Source organism: Dipodomys ordii, unplaced genomic scaffold (genome assembly GCF_000151885.1).
Source record: "Dipodomys ordii isolate 6190 unplaced genomic scaffold, Dord_2.0 Scaffold42, whole genome shotgun sequence".
NCBI lineage: Eukaryota > Metazoa > Chordata > Mammalia > Rodentia > Heteromyidae > Dipodomys > Dipodomys ordii.
Window position 1 is genome coordinate 8,758,279 of NW_012267258.1, and position 17,103 is coordinate 8,775,381.

General features: G+C 42.0%; 1 protein-coding gene across 1 annotated transcript in view; it reads right to left on the reverse strand.

Moving 5' to 3' along the window:
* Positions 1 to 601: 601 nt before the first annotated feature.
* Positions 602 to 17,103, reverse strand: part of Pdzrn4 (PDZ domain containing ring finger 4) — a 145,692-nt gene continuing 129,190 nt past the window's right edge. Inside the window, exons 5-8 of the mRNA XM_013018763.1 lie at positions 15,252 to 15,314; positions 10,526 to 10,627; positions 6,216 to 6,332; positions 602 to 2,032 (exon numbers count right to left, since the gene is read on the reverse strand). Of these exons, the coding sequence (XP_012874217.1) occupies positions 602 to 2,032; positions 6,216 to 6,332; positions 10,526 to 10,627; positions 15,252 to 15,314 (1,713 nt within the window). The remainder of the gene's footprint in view (positions 2,033 to 6,215; positions 6,333 to 10,525; positions 10,628 to 15,251; positions 15,315 to 17,103) is intronic.

Consider the following 17,103-nt stretch of genomic DNA (forward strand, 5'->3'; position numbering starts at 1 on the left):
ACAAATCACAGGAAGATTGTCCACCTACACTTTACGGAGACAAAGACAACGGTCATTTCTGTGTTAGATGTACACACAATGTTAAAAACAGGTGTTTTGGATATGTAAGACGGGGCGTGGCGTGTGCTTCATTAGCAGGTCAGTTCAGCATGTGTTATGCCAAGAAGCAAGAATAGAAACGTTTTGGCATTATTATTAAAGTAGAAAATAAGTGGACTAGAGAAATAAATCCAGATTTTTAACTTACAATAGATACATCAAAGTAGGAAATTAATTAGCTCCTCCATATTTTTTGCTCAGTTTTTTGTATCTTTTTTTAATATATCTATATATATATAATGTGTATAAACAGTTCATATTCATATATCCCAAGTTCAGGAAAGATCTCAGCCCCCAAAAAGAAGGTACCAGTCTATGAAAAACCAAAGGGGTGGGGGGAAGAATTACCAAGTTATTTTGCTTACCAAAAAAACCCATTTTTTTTAAAGAGTCACAAAATATCTCTAAACGCCACCTTGAACGAGGCAACTGTGCTGGTGCCACCGGGGGCGGCGGCACGGGGTGGGGGGGGACAGGGGTGGGGACGCGGGCCGGCCCTCGGTCATACGGTGGTCACCGACAGGAAGGCGCTGTGGACCCGCGTGCCGTCGGGGGACTTGGCCCCGTGGCTCATCAGCTCTTGGATGGTCATCCAGTTATCCAGAATCTTCTTGTTCCTGCGCTTCATCATCTTCTTGTGGCTCAGCTCCAGGATGCTGAGCTCGCGCTTGCCCTCGCCGCCGCTCTGCGGGCTCTCCTTGAGGCACTCGAGCCGGCTGCGCAGCATGAACTCGCGCCGCCGCCGCTGCTCCTTGGCGCGGACCAGGTGCTGCTTGCGCTCCTCCTTGCTCCAGTAGCGCCCCATCTTCATCTCGCTCATGGTGTCGTCGTCGGTGGTCATGCCGCTGCGCTCCTCCTTGATCTTTAAGGCACGTTCCTTCAGGAGCCGGTCGCGCACGGGCCGCTTGGTGATGTAGCGGGTGCCGTCGCTCCGGATCTTCACCTTCCACTCCATCTTGGGCTCGCCGCCGCCGCGCGGCGCCTCCTTGCACACGCCCAGCAGGCTGAGCTGGCTCTGCGCGAACTCCACGGCCGAGCGCTGCTGCACCAGCTGCATGTAGCTCTGGTAGTGGCGGGCGTGCGCCGGGATGTTGGCACACCTGTAGGGGGAGCTGTGGTACGGGGACAGGTAGGGCACCGGCTCGCCCGCCGCCCTCTCCGGCTCCGGGAGCTTCTCGCGGCCCTGCGTGCTAGCGCCGCCTCCGCCGCAGCATCGCGGCCCGCCAGCCGCGGGCTCCCCGCCGCCGCCGCCGGGCCCCGCGCCACAGCTCAGGTCCTTCCGGTTGGCCCCGTGGACGGCCCTCGGGAGGGAGCTGTCCGGGGAGCGGTCCACGGCGAGCGGCGTGCTGCGGCAGCTCTCGGCCGTGTTGTAGGCGCTCGAGCTATCCTTGTCCGACTTCTCCGGGTGCTCCAGGATGTCGTCCAGCTTGCCGCGCGGCGCGTCGGGCCCGGCCTGCAGCCGGTGCGCCTTCATGATGTTCTGGCACTCGAGCTCGATGCTCCTTAGCTCGTCGTTCAGCAGCTGGAGCTCGTGCTCCACGCCCTCGGGCCCGTCCGGCCCGCCCGGCCCACCCCGCAGCCGGCTGCTCGAGTAGTACAGGTCGTACTCGCCCTGGGAGCGGATCTTGCATTTGAGCTCCAACAGCTGCCGGAACCGCTCGCACTCCTCCCCCGGGTTGCCGGCGCCATCCGAGTCCAGGCACTCAGCGGGCGGGAGGCTGTGGTCCCGCGGGAGCTCCGCGCAGCCCCGCGCGGCCCGCGGCAGCGGCAGGGACTCGGGGCCTCGGGCCTCCTCGGCTGCGTTCTCCTGCTCCGAGCTCTCCTCGTTCCGCAGGCTCTCGTCCGTGCGCCCCACGCCGCTGTCCTTCTCGTGGTTGTTGGAGGACGAGGTGGCCGTGTCGGTGGTGCCTTCTTCTTCCTCTTGCTTTTTTGGCTGAGGGAACAAAGGAGATCGGTTACTTTGTCCAGCAGCGGCTGCTGGACACTTGCTTCACAAACAATGCTTTGTAGTTTGGTTGCACGCGTGCCAACAGAACCATGAGCCCTGCTGCGGTTGCTTTAGAAAGCGGGGGGGGGGGGGGGGGGAGGAGACTGATAGGATCAATTGTCTAAGTGCCTGGAGGTGACACAAGACCCCCACCTGCACTGCAAATGTCTGCTAACACGAATACTGTAAAGAAATAATCAGAAGCAACTCAGTGCTTCTTGGAAGAAGTACAGCTCTTAAAAATGAAGACAACAGACTGATCAAATAGAGAATTTGAAAGTTCCCTGAAAGTTCCCTGAATCAGGACATCGGTGACAGTCATGAGTATGAATAAGACAAGATTCTTCTAAATGCACAGTTCTTATTTGGGAAACTAAGGCAAAGTCATATAAATGAAGTGACTGAACTTCCAAGGGATCAGTAAGATAGAAGACATGGTCTCCATCCATCTACAATTGTAGAGTCACATTCACCTAGTGTTGTGTGTGTGTTTCCAACATTTAATTCAGAGGAAGCATTATTGACTCAGCATTATTGCCACAATAGTCAACTCAGTATTACCAAGTTACAGGATGGGGTGAACATCATGTACTAGCTAGAGCGCAAAACCTTCCTATTCTCCAAGATGAGTTCAAGTTACTAGCACCAGGGCTAGAGGCAGAGCACACATTGTTATTGCATTTCTAGGTTCGTGTGCTTGACCTTAGCGAATCTCCAAATTGTGCTTCTCAAAAGTAGCAGCCATATTGCATGGCTTAGGTGAGTAACGTAAATTATTTTTCTCTTTCCCAGTGATAATTTCCTTCAGAGAAGAGGTTTAGTCTATCGCAACTGAAGTAGGCTAAAACATGAACATACTTGGACATAAATTAGGTATTACTCTTTAGGGAAAGTTTCCACGTGTGATTCTCACGGTTTGGAATGACATTACAAGATGCCTAGGAGTAGGCTGTCTGGTCAGGAGCCCAAAATCCCCTGCACAGAACATACGTTTCTCCCCAGAGGACATGTGTGACCCATGAACAGGCATCCCAAGGAGCTAATACACAACTTTCCCCCTCCCTGACTACTGGCAGACACAAAGGGGAGCTCTGGCTTTGCTCCTAGCCTCCTTGCTGGCTGACCATGCAATAAAAATTTAATTAATTGATGTATTGTTTTTTTTCTCTGGTGTTGTGGTACTGGCTTCTGTGCATGCTGTGTAGTTATCTGTTGCTCAGTAACACTGATTAAAATGGTACTTTTACTGAAAATTTGGAAAATATTGATTGCCAGACCTGGGCATGAGATAAAAAAAAAAAAGTATGTCCTGCCAGGTGCCAGTGGCTTACACTTGTAACCATAGCTACTCAGGTGGCTGAGAACAGAGGATCATGGTTCAAAGTCAGCCCTGGCAGGAAGTCTGTACTACACTTCCCTCCAATTAATCACAAAAAAAAACCAGAAGTGGAGCTGTGGCTCAAGTGGTAGAGTACTAGCCTTGAACAAAAGAAGCTCAGGGGCAGCACCCAGACCCTGAGTTCAAGCCCCAGGAGTGGCAAAAAAAAAAAAGTCCTTAGCTGGTGTAGATCTCTCCTAACTGCAATCCTAGCTACTTGGGAGGCTGAGATCAGAAGGATTGTGATTTCAGGCCAGTCTAGGCATACACACAAGACCCTTTCTCAACCAGTAGCTGGATGCAGGGGTATACACCTGTTGTCCCAACCATGTGAGAGGCTGAGGTTGGGAGGACCATGGGGGCTAGGACAGCAGGGGAAGAAGTCTGAAAGACTCCATCTCAATGGAAAGAAGCTAGCCACGGAGGCATGCACCTGTCTCTCCGGCTAAAATTGAAAGCCTAAATAGGTGGTGGTCCATGGCCTAGAAACAAGCCTGGGTAAGAAGCGAGGCAGTATCTCCAAAATAACCAGCACAAAAGGGTTAGGGTCATGGCTTAAATGGTAGAGCACCTTCCTAACAAAGATGAGAACCTTAAAATTTAGTATCACAAAAAAAATGCTTCTGAAACACACACACACACACACACACACACACACAGACAAAGAAGATGGTATATGTATGTATATACACAATTCTATTCCTTGGCTTTCATACAGAACAATCTACCTTATCTCATTAATTAGTTGCTTAAATACTTTGCTCGTAAATAATAGTAAAATTATTTTCTCTTCTGTCATATAACCTATAGTAGTGTAGCTTGAAGTTTTTGATTGCTTACTGCTAGGTTTATCTGTCTTTCCTCTAAAGGTATAACTACATTCTTAAATATAATTAAGCAAGTTAGTGCTAAAGAATGGTGGAATTGGTAATAAAGTTATTCTAAAATAAGTCTAAAATTTGGATCTCTCAATAGTTAATTTCTGTTTCATTTCACACAAGTACTAGCAGAAAAATTCTTTTCCTCATTTGTTATCATTTCAAATGTATTGATAAGTAAGTCACATTTGTATCTCCCAACTATAAGCTAACAATGTGAGGTCTCTGTGCTATGTAATATGTATCACACATATCACCCTCAATGCTGTTACTGATGCTGGCATATGAGTTGATAGGTCATGTTAATTATGATATTTCTTCTATCTTGCAGTGAGTTATAAAACCACACATGGTTTTAACAAAGGCTGCTATTTTTCCTTTACACACAGTTCAAAAGCTAAAAATCAGCTATGAGAAACTCTAAAAATGAACTCAGCAGCAGCCACGTGACCAAAGATAGTATATAGAAAGTGAAACTTTTCCTAAGAGCAGATTTATACACATCTGTGTATGCTTATTTAAATTCGTGTGTGTGAGTCTGTACTGAGGCTTGAACTGAGGGCCTCACATTCAAGACTAATCTATGACCAGAACCACACCACTTCCTGGTAAATTGGATATCAAAGCCTCATAGACTTAACTGCTTGGGCTGGTTTTGAACTGGGGTCCTCAAATCTGGGCCTCTTGAAGTAGCTAGCATTATAGGTATGAGCCAACATTCCTAAATAGATGCATTTGGATCTATTTAGATTTTTAAATAGAATGGACATTCCTTTATCCTTGGTCTATGACCAACTGTAAACATAGTTTCATTCAACCTAGAATTCCTGATTCCTAATGTAATGCCTGCATCATTTATCTTTTCTCCATGGAATCTTTATAGAGACAGGTTAGGGTTCTACCAAGGCATTTCTAATGCAGTATTATGGTTTCGAAGGGCAAGGGACTTTTAAAGGTATCTATAATTCTCATCATTTTTCAGTCTCATGGTGAAGAACAGTTTCCACACAATGAGAATGTAACCTCAGGGACACCTGACATTTGTATTATGCCTGATGAGTGGGTAGTTCTTGACACAGTATCGCTTTACCTAGACAGGAATCCTCCCTAACTTCTTCAATTCAACATCTTCCTGTCAATTCTGCATCAGACCATATTTTGTATCTAAGGGAGAGAAAGCCTGGAGCAAAGACTTTCTTGTTTGTAACCAGCAGCGGCTGCCAAAAAATATCTCTATTGTGGCCACTTGTTGAAGTCATACATAAAAATATCAATCTGTCCAGTCTTTATTGAATAGCAGTCACCACACCAGCCTAAATCCATGCTGCTCACCTGACCCACGCACAGCTGTGTTGACACTGTGGCTGGAAATCTGATGACTTATTTTGTCTATAAGCATATGTTCACACGTGCATTTTTGTTATGAGATGCTAACACATAAACACACTTCATTTATTAAGCTTGGATAAGTGATATTTATGCTACATGTGGCTAAATCTGTCAGGAGTTTTGTTTTAAAGAGATGATCTTTAGGATGTATTAAAGAATTAACATTGAGATTATGATGATAAATGAGTAAACTGACAGCTTAGAGTGACATGAGTGACACCTAAGAATCTGGGTTCTATTGATCTTGTTTTGCTACAGTGAGAGAAATGACCAGGGCCATACACTAATATATAATTAGAATGCTTAATAGAAAAAAATACATTTCCTTTGCTTCATTTGAAATAACACGTACTCCACAGAATTCACATTACAGAGATGTTTGATCAAACCCTTTGATTCATGTTTTCTTCCCCATTTCTGGTTCCATATTAACAAAGGAACTAGCAACATTTCAAATGATGTAGTTGAAATTGTTGGCCCCTACCTGCTCCACCTCCTTGGAAGTAGGCTGCGTTGTTTCATTATGCTGTTCTTCCAGCATCTCCAAGTTTAACTCCTCGAAGAATTCATTCCTTTCATCTTCCAGCCAGCCTTCATCCAGCTGCGAAAGAATACATTAGTACTTTCTATTACGTTAGGAAGATCTCATGCTAAAACAGGGGAAACTTAAATGGTGACGCCTGACCAGTTCCTTTTATCATAATGATTATCTGCAGAATACCAGCCTCCTATAGATTACCTCTCAGAAGAAAAGGGGGTTACCAATAATACTTTTTTTAAAAAATGGATTCTTAGGCCTTTTATCCTTCTGATACAGAGCTACGTATTTTTGTCTTATAACCAAATAAATCTCCCAGAGAACAACGACTCTCTTTCAGAGCATATGAAAAGCAAAGACATAATCCTTAGCTGTGATCCTTACAACTGTTGCTCTGTGAAAAAGAACCCCGTGGCAGGGCTATGTCCCAAGGAGGTGATACACAGGGTGCTTCTCACCCTGAGCTGATGGAATCTCATCCTACTTTTTAAATTTTTAGGTAGGTGGCTCTCAAGGCAACAGAGTAGTTCCTTGCCACCAAAGAACACACAGATATTTTTGTCTGTTAAGAAGGAATAAAAATCTAAATCATTTGTGTGTATGTGTGTGTGTGTGTACCAGGGCTTGAATTCAAGACCTCGCTCTCACTTAGCTGTTTGGCTCAAGGCTGGTGTTCTACCACTTTAGCCACACCTTCACTTCCAGCTTTTTGTTTAACTGGAGATAAAAGTCTCATAGGCTATTTCTGTTTGAGATGGCTTTAAACCACTACCCTCAGATCTCAGCCTCCTGAGTAGCCAGGGTTACAGGTGTGAGGCACTAGTACCCAGCTAAAATTGTTCTTTGTCAATAGGAAGAAAAAAAATGAGGTCCGGTTTTTTAGGTTGCTGAAGATTGATCCCAGAGCTTCATTCCTATCACTGAACCACCACCACCAGGTCCATCATGTCTATTTTGGTTTGGTTATTAGGTCCAATTATAAGGAGAAAGGCCACAGACGCTGTGGCATTTGAAGGAGGGCATTGTGTGGGGCAGCTCATGGCAGCACTAGCCATGTAGGTGCTTGACACAAGTATTCTTGAGGGAATCTTACACAAATTGAACTGAACAAATCCCTTTGGCTTCTCCATACAAAGTGAAGTAAAAGCTGGTCATTACCTAGCTGATATGATTGCCAGTGACAGTCAGTAGAGATAATTTGCCTCAAAGTGGATTGTTGCAGTTGGATTACGTAAATTAGCTGACTGCGCTTATTAAATGAATTGGATTATTGTCAAAGCTCTGCTTTTCTGTGTTACAAAGGAGCAGTAGCTTTCTAGTGAGCAAAAATGGACAATAGTTTGAGGGGGTTTTTAACCAATAAATAATCAAATGTGTGTGTGTGTGTGTGTGTGCGCACGCACGCCTGTGTGTACACATGCATCAGTATACCCTTTAACTCTCATTTGCCTTTTTGTTCAAGGTTACATTCTTTTTTTTGCTTCGTTTTGTTTTTCAGGTAGTAGTTTTATTTTAGTTTATTATTTTGTACGTTTTTTATTGGACAAATACTGTTCAGAGGGGTTACAGTTACATGAGCAAGGTAATGAGTCCATTTCCTATCGAGCATTGTTACATTCTTGAAGTCCATTTTAGTGTCAGAAAGCCACTAATGCCAGACTCCAAACAGCAAGTACTTAATGCTAAGAATGTCTTTTGTCTAAACATAGCAATGATTATTTTTTTTTAATTTTTGTTGTTTATAATCATGTCAAACTAAATACTGATAGAGTGAATAATGTAACATTGTCTTGTAAGGTTTAAACGAAGGTTTGGGAAGATAAAGAGAAAAGAATAGAGAGTAATTATTCCTTGTAACTCTTTCTTACTGAGTTGCCCTGGGCAGTCAGTTCATGTCTGCATCGCTTCCTTCTAGGCTGGGGAACACAACATAGCAAGAGGCAAGTCTCCTTGCCCACCTGTTTTTTTCCTCTTCTCAACTAGGCTTACTCACTATAGTATGACTCTTGGAGACAAGCTGTCCCTTGCCAGAGCTGGGTTACAGGAACAAAGGACTGTCATAACACAGGGCATGCTGTCTGCACCAAAATGGAGCACATGAGATTGCGGGCGGGGGTGTGTGGGGGGGGGGCGGGGAGGCAGGGAGAAAAAAAATACACTGTCTTACAGAAAAAACATGGCTCCAAGTTCCTACCAGAGCCTCTCTGCCCCCAAGTCCTGAGGGGACTGGGACAGAAAAGCAATATCTTTAATGGTCTGAGGAAGAAAATAGGCAGGAAATGAAAGGAAGGTGACAGGGAAAGAAGGAAATGAGTTATTTAAAAATATTGCACAGATGTACAATATTGCCCCCAGCAACTCCATAGATCATTTCTAAGAATGAAAACACGCTAGAAAAACCACACATGCATGCGCGCGCACACACAACCTTCCACATTGGCCCTGAATAAAATAGTCTTACATAAAATGAAATGAGATAACACTGAATTTGATGGGAAGAGCTGGGTGATGTAGACACAAGGTTTCTTTTAGGATCTTTTTGTGTCTGTTTATAGCCTGTATTAAGATATGTTTTTAAAGTATAATATTAAGATGTAGTTCCTTGGTTGACTATTCTAAGATAATTTCAGGCCAGGAAAGCTGTTTTGAATCAAGGGGTGGATTCAGCTCTGATTTCTGAAGGCAGGATGGCAGCCTAGCATCAGGTGACTATCCCCTCTGGGAAAGAATTCTCATTTGAAAATTCACCCCAAAGTACTGACTATTTGGAGGGCAAAGTCCTGAAGTGCAAGCTAGATAATTCAAAGTGTCACTGGTTCTGACAAGTATATGTCTTCTACCAAACATTAACAGGGCCTAGTCTTGTGCCATTCGTTTCTGGATTTATTTTCATGGTATTTATGGCTACTCGGTGGTATCGTTTGAGGACATGCTTTAGTTCTGAATGACTTTCTTCTATAGCAGAGCAGTATTTCCTCTACCATAGATGTAGTTACTGAGCTCATTTTATTATGGATCTCACCACTATGTAGTTTTAGCCCTTTTCTTTTCCAAGAACTTAGAATCACAGACAGAACTGGTTAGCCATGTTTCTGGGTAGTTGGTATAATTGATAAGATATTTAAATAATCCACTCACACCTAGTCAAACCAGCCAGGCCATCCGGGTTTCTTTCCAAGCTTGTGAGATCTCAGGTGGGTAGCTGTACGCTGCTTCAGGCTATGGCAGACTTTATGAGAACCATTTAGAATGGTCAAAGGCATAAAGGAAATATATGCGGAAAGGGTGATCTTTTATAACCACTATATTCAAGTCAGGCCTCAGTATGACACTGAAATACACTTACTCAATGTAATTTATAGGTGGTATATAGTTACTGAGCCTGAAAAATATCCGATCAATAACTTAGGAGACAAATGGTGACATAACTAACTTCACTCAAAACTACTGACGGATGGATGGAAGGATGACAGAGTGATGTCCCTCCTCTATTGGGGGAAGGGATTTAAATAGGAAGTAAAAGAAATATCTCTAGTACTTTCCTTCCTCTCCTAGACTGTCCCGATGTCTTCCTCTGTAAATGGATTTTTAAAACATTCTGTTACATGCATCAAGTTTGGAGGCCAAATGTTTTTGTCACATAAAATTTTTAGCAAAAAAGAAAAAAACTATATAAATGGAACTCACCCTATGCTACATATTTTGTTTGATAAAAGTTAAGAAAGTAGTGAGATAGACTATTTTTTTCTCAGATTCATCTTAATACACCAATTTTTAGGTAGAATCCTCAAGGGAAGATGCACACAGAATTAAACTTCAAGTCACTGTTTTATGTGTTTAATTTTTTTTTTTTCTTGAAGAGGATGTTTATTTAGCTATCATTGTAAGGGATTCTGTCAGTCTTAAAATTTGTATGTCTGTGTGCCTGTACAAGGACTTGAACTCAGGGCCTTGAACTTTTGCTCAAGGCTAATATTCTACCACTCGAACCATATCTCCATTCCTGACTTTTTGGTGGGTGACTGGAAATTGAGTTTCTAATATATGTCTGCCTAGGTTGGCTGCAAATTGCACTCCTTAGATCTCAGCCTCCTGAGTAGCTGGTTTTCCAGGCATGAGCCACCAGCACCTGCTAGTCTTCTTTGTGTGTTTCCTTTTACAGATATCCATGGTGGTGATTTGAGTTTAGAATGGTGGAAAACGAACACAAACACATTCACAGCAGTTCAGTCTCAAGACGCCTGCTCTTTCCTGACCTGAATCTCTGGCCTGGCAACAAGTAGCACGATTCTCTTACAGTCCTCACTGGACAGCAGTGCCAAGGCTTCCTCTCGATTCTGGACATCTTCGCCATTTATCTAGAAAACAAACGAAACTGGCACATTAGTTTCCATTTCCACAATGCTGCACACACAATAAATGGCAAATATCAGCTCATTTATGGTAAATGTATGGACAACGCAGCTCACACAATGGGCTCATCTCCAGCCCCTCGTGTGGAAAGTGCCCTCACTCCATTACACGCTTACTGTAAGAGCCATATCGATCCCTGAAGGATGGCGGACATCAGAGGAAGCAGTTATGTTCATAAATGTCCAACCTGCGCCCTGGCAACATACATCTAGCAACACAATTAACCAGCCCCTGACAGGTGACGTTCATCTTTCTCCGCTCAGAGTAATGGAAGTGTCACTCTGAGATAATAGTGCCTGGAAAGCAGGACCAGCAATGCCACAACTGAAATCCGTCATCCCGCATGCTTGCTGCGAGCCAATTAAAGAGCTGCAGTATTATCTCTCACCAGGCAGTGCGCCCAGGCCACGAGGATTGCATTCTCATTTAATCATTTCCTATTGGTGTGTGGGTCTGCCTCAGTTGCCCAAGCATGGCTCTGAGGGTCTGTCTCTCAGGGCTCAGCTATCAAAGGGAAGAATAGCTAATCAGGATTACCCTCAAGGACACACCAGTTCCTTTCTAAAACCACAAAATGCATGCACATACTTTAAAATTACCTAAAAGCTATTTTCTTCCATTTTTTTGTTTTGTGTCTATAAAGGCAATTTTATTCTATTAACCCTTAGTAAACTTTCATTACACAGAAATGATTCTTGGAGTATTTGAATCTATATTTGTTTTGACTTTCCAAAATACTAAAACTAGAATTGTTTAAAGAATGTAGAGGTTCCATTTTAAAATAGAAAGGTTCAAGTGTATTTTTTCCTTTGGATCATATCTTAAAATTAATTTTATTGATTACTCAGGTCCATGATGATAATGAAGATTTTGATATCTAGTATGTCATCAAAATAGGTGGCAAAAAATTTAAGAGGGCAATCCTCCATAAAATTATTAATTCAAAAATACTTTTATCATGGGCTGGGGAAGGTGGCTCAGTGGTAGAGCGCTTGCCTTGCATGTTTGAGGCCCTGGGTTCGATTCCTCAGCACCACATAAGCAAAAAAGAAAAAAGCCGGAAGTGGCACTGTGGCTCAAGTGGTAGAGCACTAGCCTTGAGCTGAAGAGCTCAGGGACAGCGCCCAGGCCCAGAGTTCAGGCCCCACAACTGGACCCCCCCCAAAAAAATACTTTTATCAACAGCAACAAAAAACTATTAATTTCTTGGATATTGAACTGGATGAAAATGTGGCTTCACTAACCCTGTTTTCAATAATTTAATATCTTTCCCTGTGTAAAGATTTCTGTGTAAAAGCATGAAGGAAACCACTGTGCTTTTTCTCTCTGAGAGTCTGGGGGTACAGATGTAGTTACTGGAAAGTGAGCACAAGGTCTCAACCTCAGGCCACAAGGAAGAGTCCTTATTCCAGAGTCTATCATATGTAGTTAGGATCTGGTAACCAGGCCAGCAGACAATAATAGTGAAAAACAAATCACAGTAGGGTTTTCTTCTTAATAGCCACCTCACCCCCCCATCCCCCATTTCTCACTTGAATATGTATATAGATCTGAGGGTTTTGGTTCAAAATGATTGATTATGGAAGGTTCTTATCTCCTATTAACCAGCAAAAGGCTAGAAGTGGAACTGTGGCTCAAGTGTCAGAGCACCAGACTTTTAGCAAAAAAGCCAAGGGACCATCACAACTAGAAAAAAAACTGTAAAGAGAAATCTATTTATAATTTTCTGCTGAACCAATAGTATTTTCTCCTAGGGGAAATAGTCTAATAAGTAATTTGGTAAGGAGATAGAACTGGGATCTTAAATTCAGGGCTTCACCCTTGCTAGACAACTGAAAAAAAAAGGTTCATGAGAAAACAATGGGGAAATTTGTGAACATATTAGGGAATTGCAATTTGCATATAAGAAGAGTAAGAAATCCCAGGATTTCACCATAGAGATTATTTCTAGCCATTAATGTAAATTATCAGTAAACATATTTGGAGTTAAGGAAGCTTGGAGCCTTAAGGTTGGGGTTTCAAAATTATCTATCCATAAATTCCAGTTATCCAAGGTTGGACTGATCTGAAATAGAATCCTGAGAACTAGAAGTCAGATCTAGAAGTACAGGAATGTCCTTTATGTGAAAGAGCAGAAATAAGCATGAGTAAAAAGAACCACACACAAAGTCAAGGAACCACGGACTGCATGAGGCCCTGAGTTCAAGTCCCAGTATTGGTGCAGAAATGTGTGTACATACAGGTTTGTCATATAATAGTAGTTTCCAAGGTGGATATTATCTTTTGTTTTATGACTCTGGTACTTTAATAGCTTAGTAAAAAAAAAAAAAAGAAAGTGTCAATTTAGGCCTAATCTACCTTCTGTATTTGAGAAGAGAGAGAGAGAGAGGACAAACAAGAAGAATTGATAATGAGGAATAGAGGAATGGGCTTAATACATTATTAATGCTTAAATATACTAATTTTTAGGTTTCCTGTACTGTTCCAGAAGCAGATGGGCAACTGAAATTCTTTCATCCAACTATGTATGAAATTTCTTAGGATAACAGGCAAAAGAAGGGAGACTCATTTCAGAAATGCACATATATATTAATATGGATAGAAAGAATGATGAAGGGTAGAGATATGGGTATGAAAATAACAACAGAAATGAGGCAAAACAGGAAAGAAAGGGAAGAAGGTAGGCTATGGATCCGTGTATATGGAGGGCCCAGAAAGCAAAGAACTCATTAGAATATCACATTGATTGCATTCTGACAGTTTTGTATGGAAAGTAATCCTTAGGAACATGCTTGATTTTCTGGTCTACATGACTTAGGTTGCTCATAGGAAATGTTATATATTTACCCTCCTGAGGACAAAACGAGAATATGGAGTGCTCTCCTATAGAAACCTAGCTCAGAAGTGCATTTCTGAGCCCTGTAAGTTTGTGAGAGGAGTTACCAAGATCAATTCTTGGGAAGAAACTAGACACAAGTTCTTGATCAGGCTACAGCAGACGGAACCACCAAGCCTTTGCAGAGCAAACACACAAGCACTAGAAATGCTTTCATGAAGTTGGCTCATTATCTCCTCTCTCTCTCTCTCTCTCTCTCTCTGTGTGTGTGTGTGAGTGTGTGTGTGTGATCATCAAAAAAACTTATAGTGTTCTACAGGAAGAAAATTTTAGTTACACAATGAAGTCAGGACCATAAACAAACTGTACTGAGGTTAGATTAAATAGAACATTAAAATCAAACTTTCCCCAGGGAGATTCATTGAAATACAAGCCAGCCAGGAAACCTCATGGGTCAGAAGGAAATCTGCTTTCCCTGTTCTTGTCTCCCTGGGAAAGGTTCATTGAGGGGTATTCCATTATCCCCTCACCCCACACCTGGAGCTGATAGTTTGTGGGCATAATTTCACCATCACTCTTAAGATATTTTTGTCTCCAATGTGTAGAGACAGAATTGAATCCTAGATGTTTTAATGTGATGTATTTACTCATTAAGTGGGACATATTCATCACAGAATATATAATCAGACAGAAAACAGCATTTTATCAATCCTGCTGTTATCTTCACCAAAGCAACTCTATTAAGGAATATTTTACATTCCTGCAGATCCTTTCTTTGAATATTTACTTGCTTACAACATAGCCAAATATTCAGAAGTGTCAAAACATAAAATATGCACGTATGGAAATAGAGGCATTTTATTTCTATCCAACTATACCCACAGACCTAATAGAAGTAATTTTAGTAACTATTTGTTTATCCTGTGAGAGAGTGGTTAGCTGGAAAGTGACAGACCATGGTGGGAATTGGGGGAGAAGAGACAGCTGAGGACAGTAAGGATGCAGGAAGAAAAACCAATAGAGAGACTGGGTGCATCTGAAAATGGAGCCAAGAAGAATCCTTCCGTGCCTGAGCAGAAAAATCTTCCAGGGCTTTCAAGATGTCATTGTGCATTCTGCTCTCCAGCTGCATTGTATCAGGATTGCTGGGTATAACATGGCTCTGAGAATGGAATGGTTATATTATTTCCAATCTGTTTAGTTGGAGATGTTAGCAAAGCGACTGTACATTGAACTTGTTTTAATTAAAAATTCAATTATTTTGGATCTTTCATTGGATGGATGGTATATTAAAATGGTACCTTTTTGAGTGTGTGTGTGGATACGTGCAGGGCTTCATGCTCTAAGATTTTTCACTCAAGGCTGGCATTTTACCATTTGAGCCATAGCTCCACTTCTGGCTTTTTTGCTAGTTAATTGGAGATAAGAATCTCATGGACTTTCCTGGCTGGTTTTGAACTGCAAATGCCATTTTTTGAAGACGTGAAAATGAGGTTCAGCTGAAAGGAGGTTAAATGATTGCGTGGAAAGACAAGGCTTGAGCTGGAAGGTGAAGTCGAGTAATCTCCCTGCAGTCTATCTCAACCACTAATAAGTTAGCTAATAGTTTCTAGGAAATGGCACCAGCATTAGTTACACATGTTTCTGATAGTTTGTTTTGTCCACAACAATACTCCAAAGAAAAGATAATGAAAAAGAAACCTTGGGCACCTTGAACTAACCGCACCACCTACTTGCAAAATACGATCCCCTTCTTGGATTCGCCCATCTTTGGCAGCAATACTATTGGGATCTATCTGTAACAGAGGAGACATTCTTATTCAGTGGAGAATAGGCAATTTTCTCAAATACAGACACACACACACACACATATGCATGCACACACGCATATATAAGTTGTTTTATTCCAGTCCTGGGGCTTGGATTCAGAGCCTCAGTGTTATCTCTGAGTTTTGTGCTCAAGGCTAGCATTCTACCCCTTGAGCAACAGCTCCACTTTCAGCATTTAGGTGGTTAATTGGAGATAAGAGTCTCATGGATTTTCCTGCCTTGGCTGGCTTTGAACCATGATCCTCAGATCTCAGCCTCCTGAGTAGCTAGGATTATAGGCATGAGCCACTGCCATCGGATTAAAATATATTTTTCTTTTTTTAATAAGTTTTTTAACGTAAAAATACTGTACAGAGGGGTTACATGAGCAAGGTAATGAGTACATTTCCTATCGAACATTGTTGCCTCCTCCTTTGTTTTTCTCCTCCCATCCCTTCCTCCCACCTCCACAACTACACTAGAGCCCCCCCCCACACCTAAATTGTAAAGTTCATTTTTTTCAACATAGTGTCTTGTACATCTCATTGTTACAATGGGTCAACCTGTATCCTTATTTATTTAAATATTTTGTTTTTTCCATTCCCCTCCCCAAATTAGAGAAGTGTATATACAAGATGCAGGGCACCCACATCAAAAACAGTGAAAACAGGGGTTATACTATGGGGGAGGAACATACAAAGCAACAAAAAAAATCACATGGTACATTATAAATACATCAGAAACAAGAAAGATAAAACCACTTGTGTCCCTATCTTGGGGTTCATTTCACTTAACATCATCTTATCTGGTCATATGTACATACCTTTTGAACTTTTCTGCTTATCCCAGACATATACTAGCTATTGCAAATAAAGGAAACCATGGGACCTATGTTTCTTTGGGCCTGGCTTACTTCACTTATTATAATTTTTTCCAAGTCTTTCCATTTCCTAACAAATGGGGCAATGTCATTCTTTTTGATGGAGGTATAGAATTCATATATATATATATATATATATATATATATTACATTTTCTTAATCCATTCATCTACTGAGGGGCATCTGGGATGGTTCCATATTTTAGCTATGGTAAATAATGCTGCAATAAACATAGTTGTGCTGGTAGCTTTAGTATGGTCTTGTGATCATTTGGGTAAATGCCCAAAAGTGGAATTGCTGGGTCATAGGGGAGCTCTATATGGAGTCTTTTGAGGAACCTCCATACTGCTTTCCAAAGTGGTTGAACAAGTTTACACTCCCACCAACAATGCACTGTAGGGTTCCCTTTTGGCCATATCCCCTCCAGCATCTGTTGTTATTAGAGTTCTTGATTATAGCCATTCTAACTTGGGTGAAGTGGAATCTCAATGTTCTTTTGATTTGCATTTCTTTTATGGCTAGAGAGGTTGAGCATTTTCTTCATGTATCTATTGGCCATTCTTATTTCCTCTTCAGAGAAGTTTCTCTTTAAGTCTTTAGCCCACTTATTTATCGAGCAGTTGTTTCTTTGAGGATTTCTTGTTAGGGGATTTAATTTTTTGAGTTCCAAGTATATTTTAGATGGAGATCCTTGTCCATTGTATGGCTAGTAAAGATCTTCTCCCAATCCGTGGGCCTTCTATTGATCTTGCTAGTTATGTCCTTTGCCATGCAGAAGCTCTGCAATTTCATGCAATCCCATTTGTCCAACTTTTCTTTGATTTGTTGTGTTTTAAAATATATATTTAAAATCATGGTCCAAAAGATTTTCTATGGATTTACAACAGTATGTATCA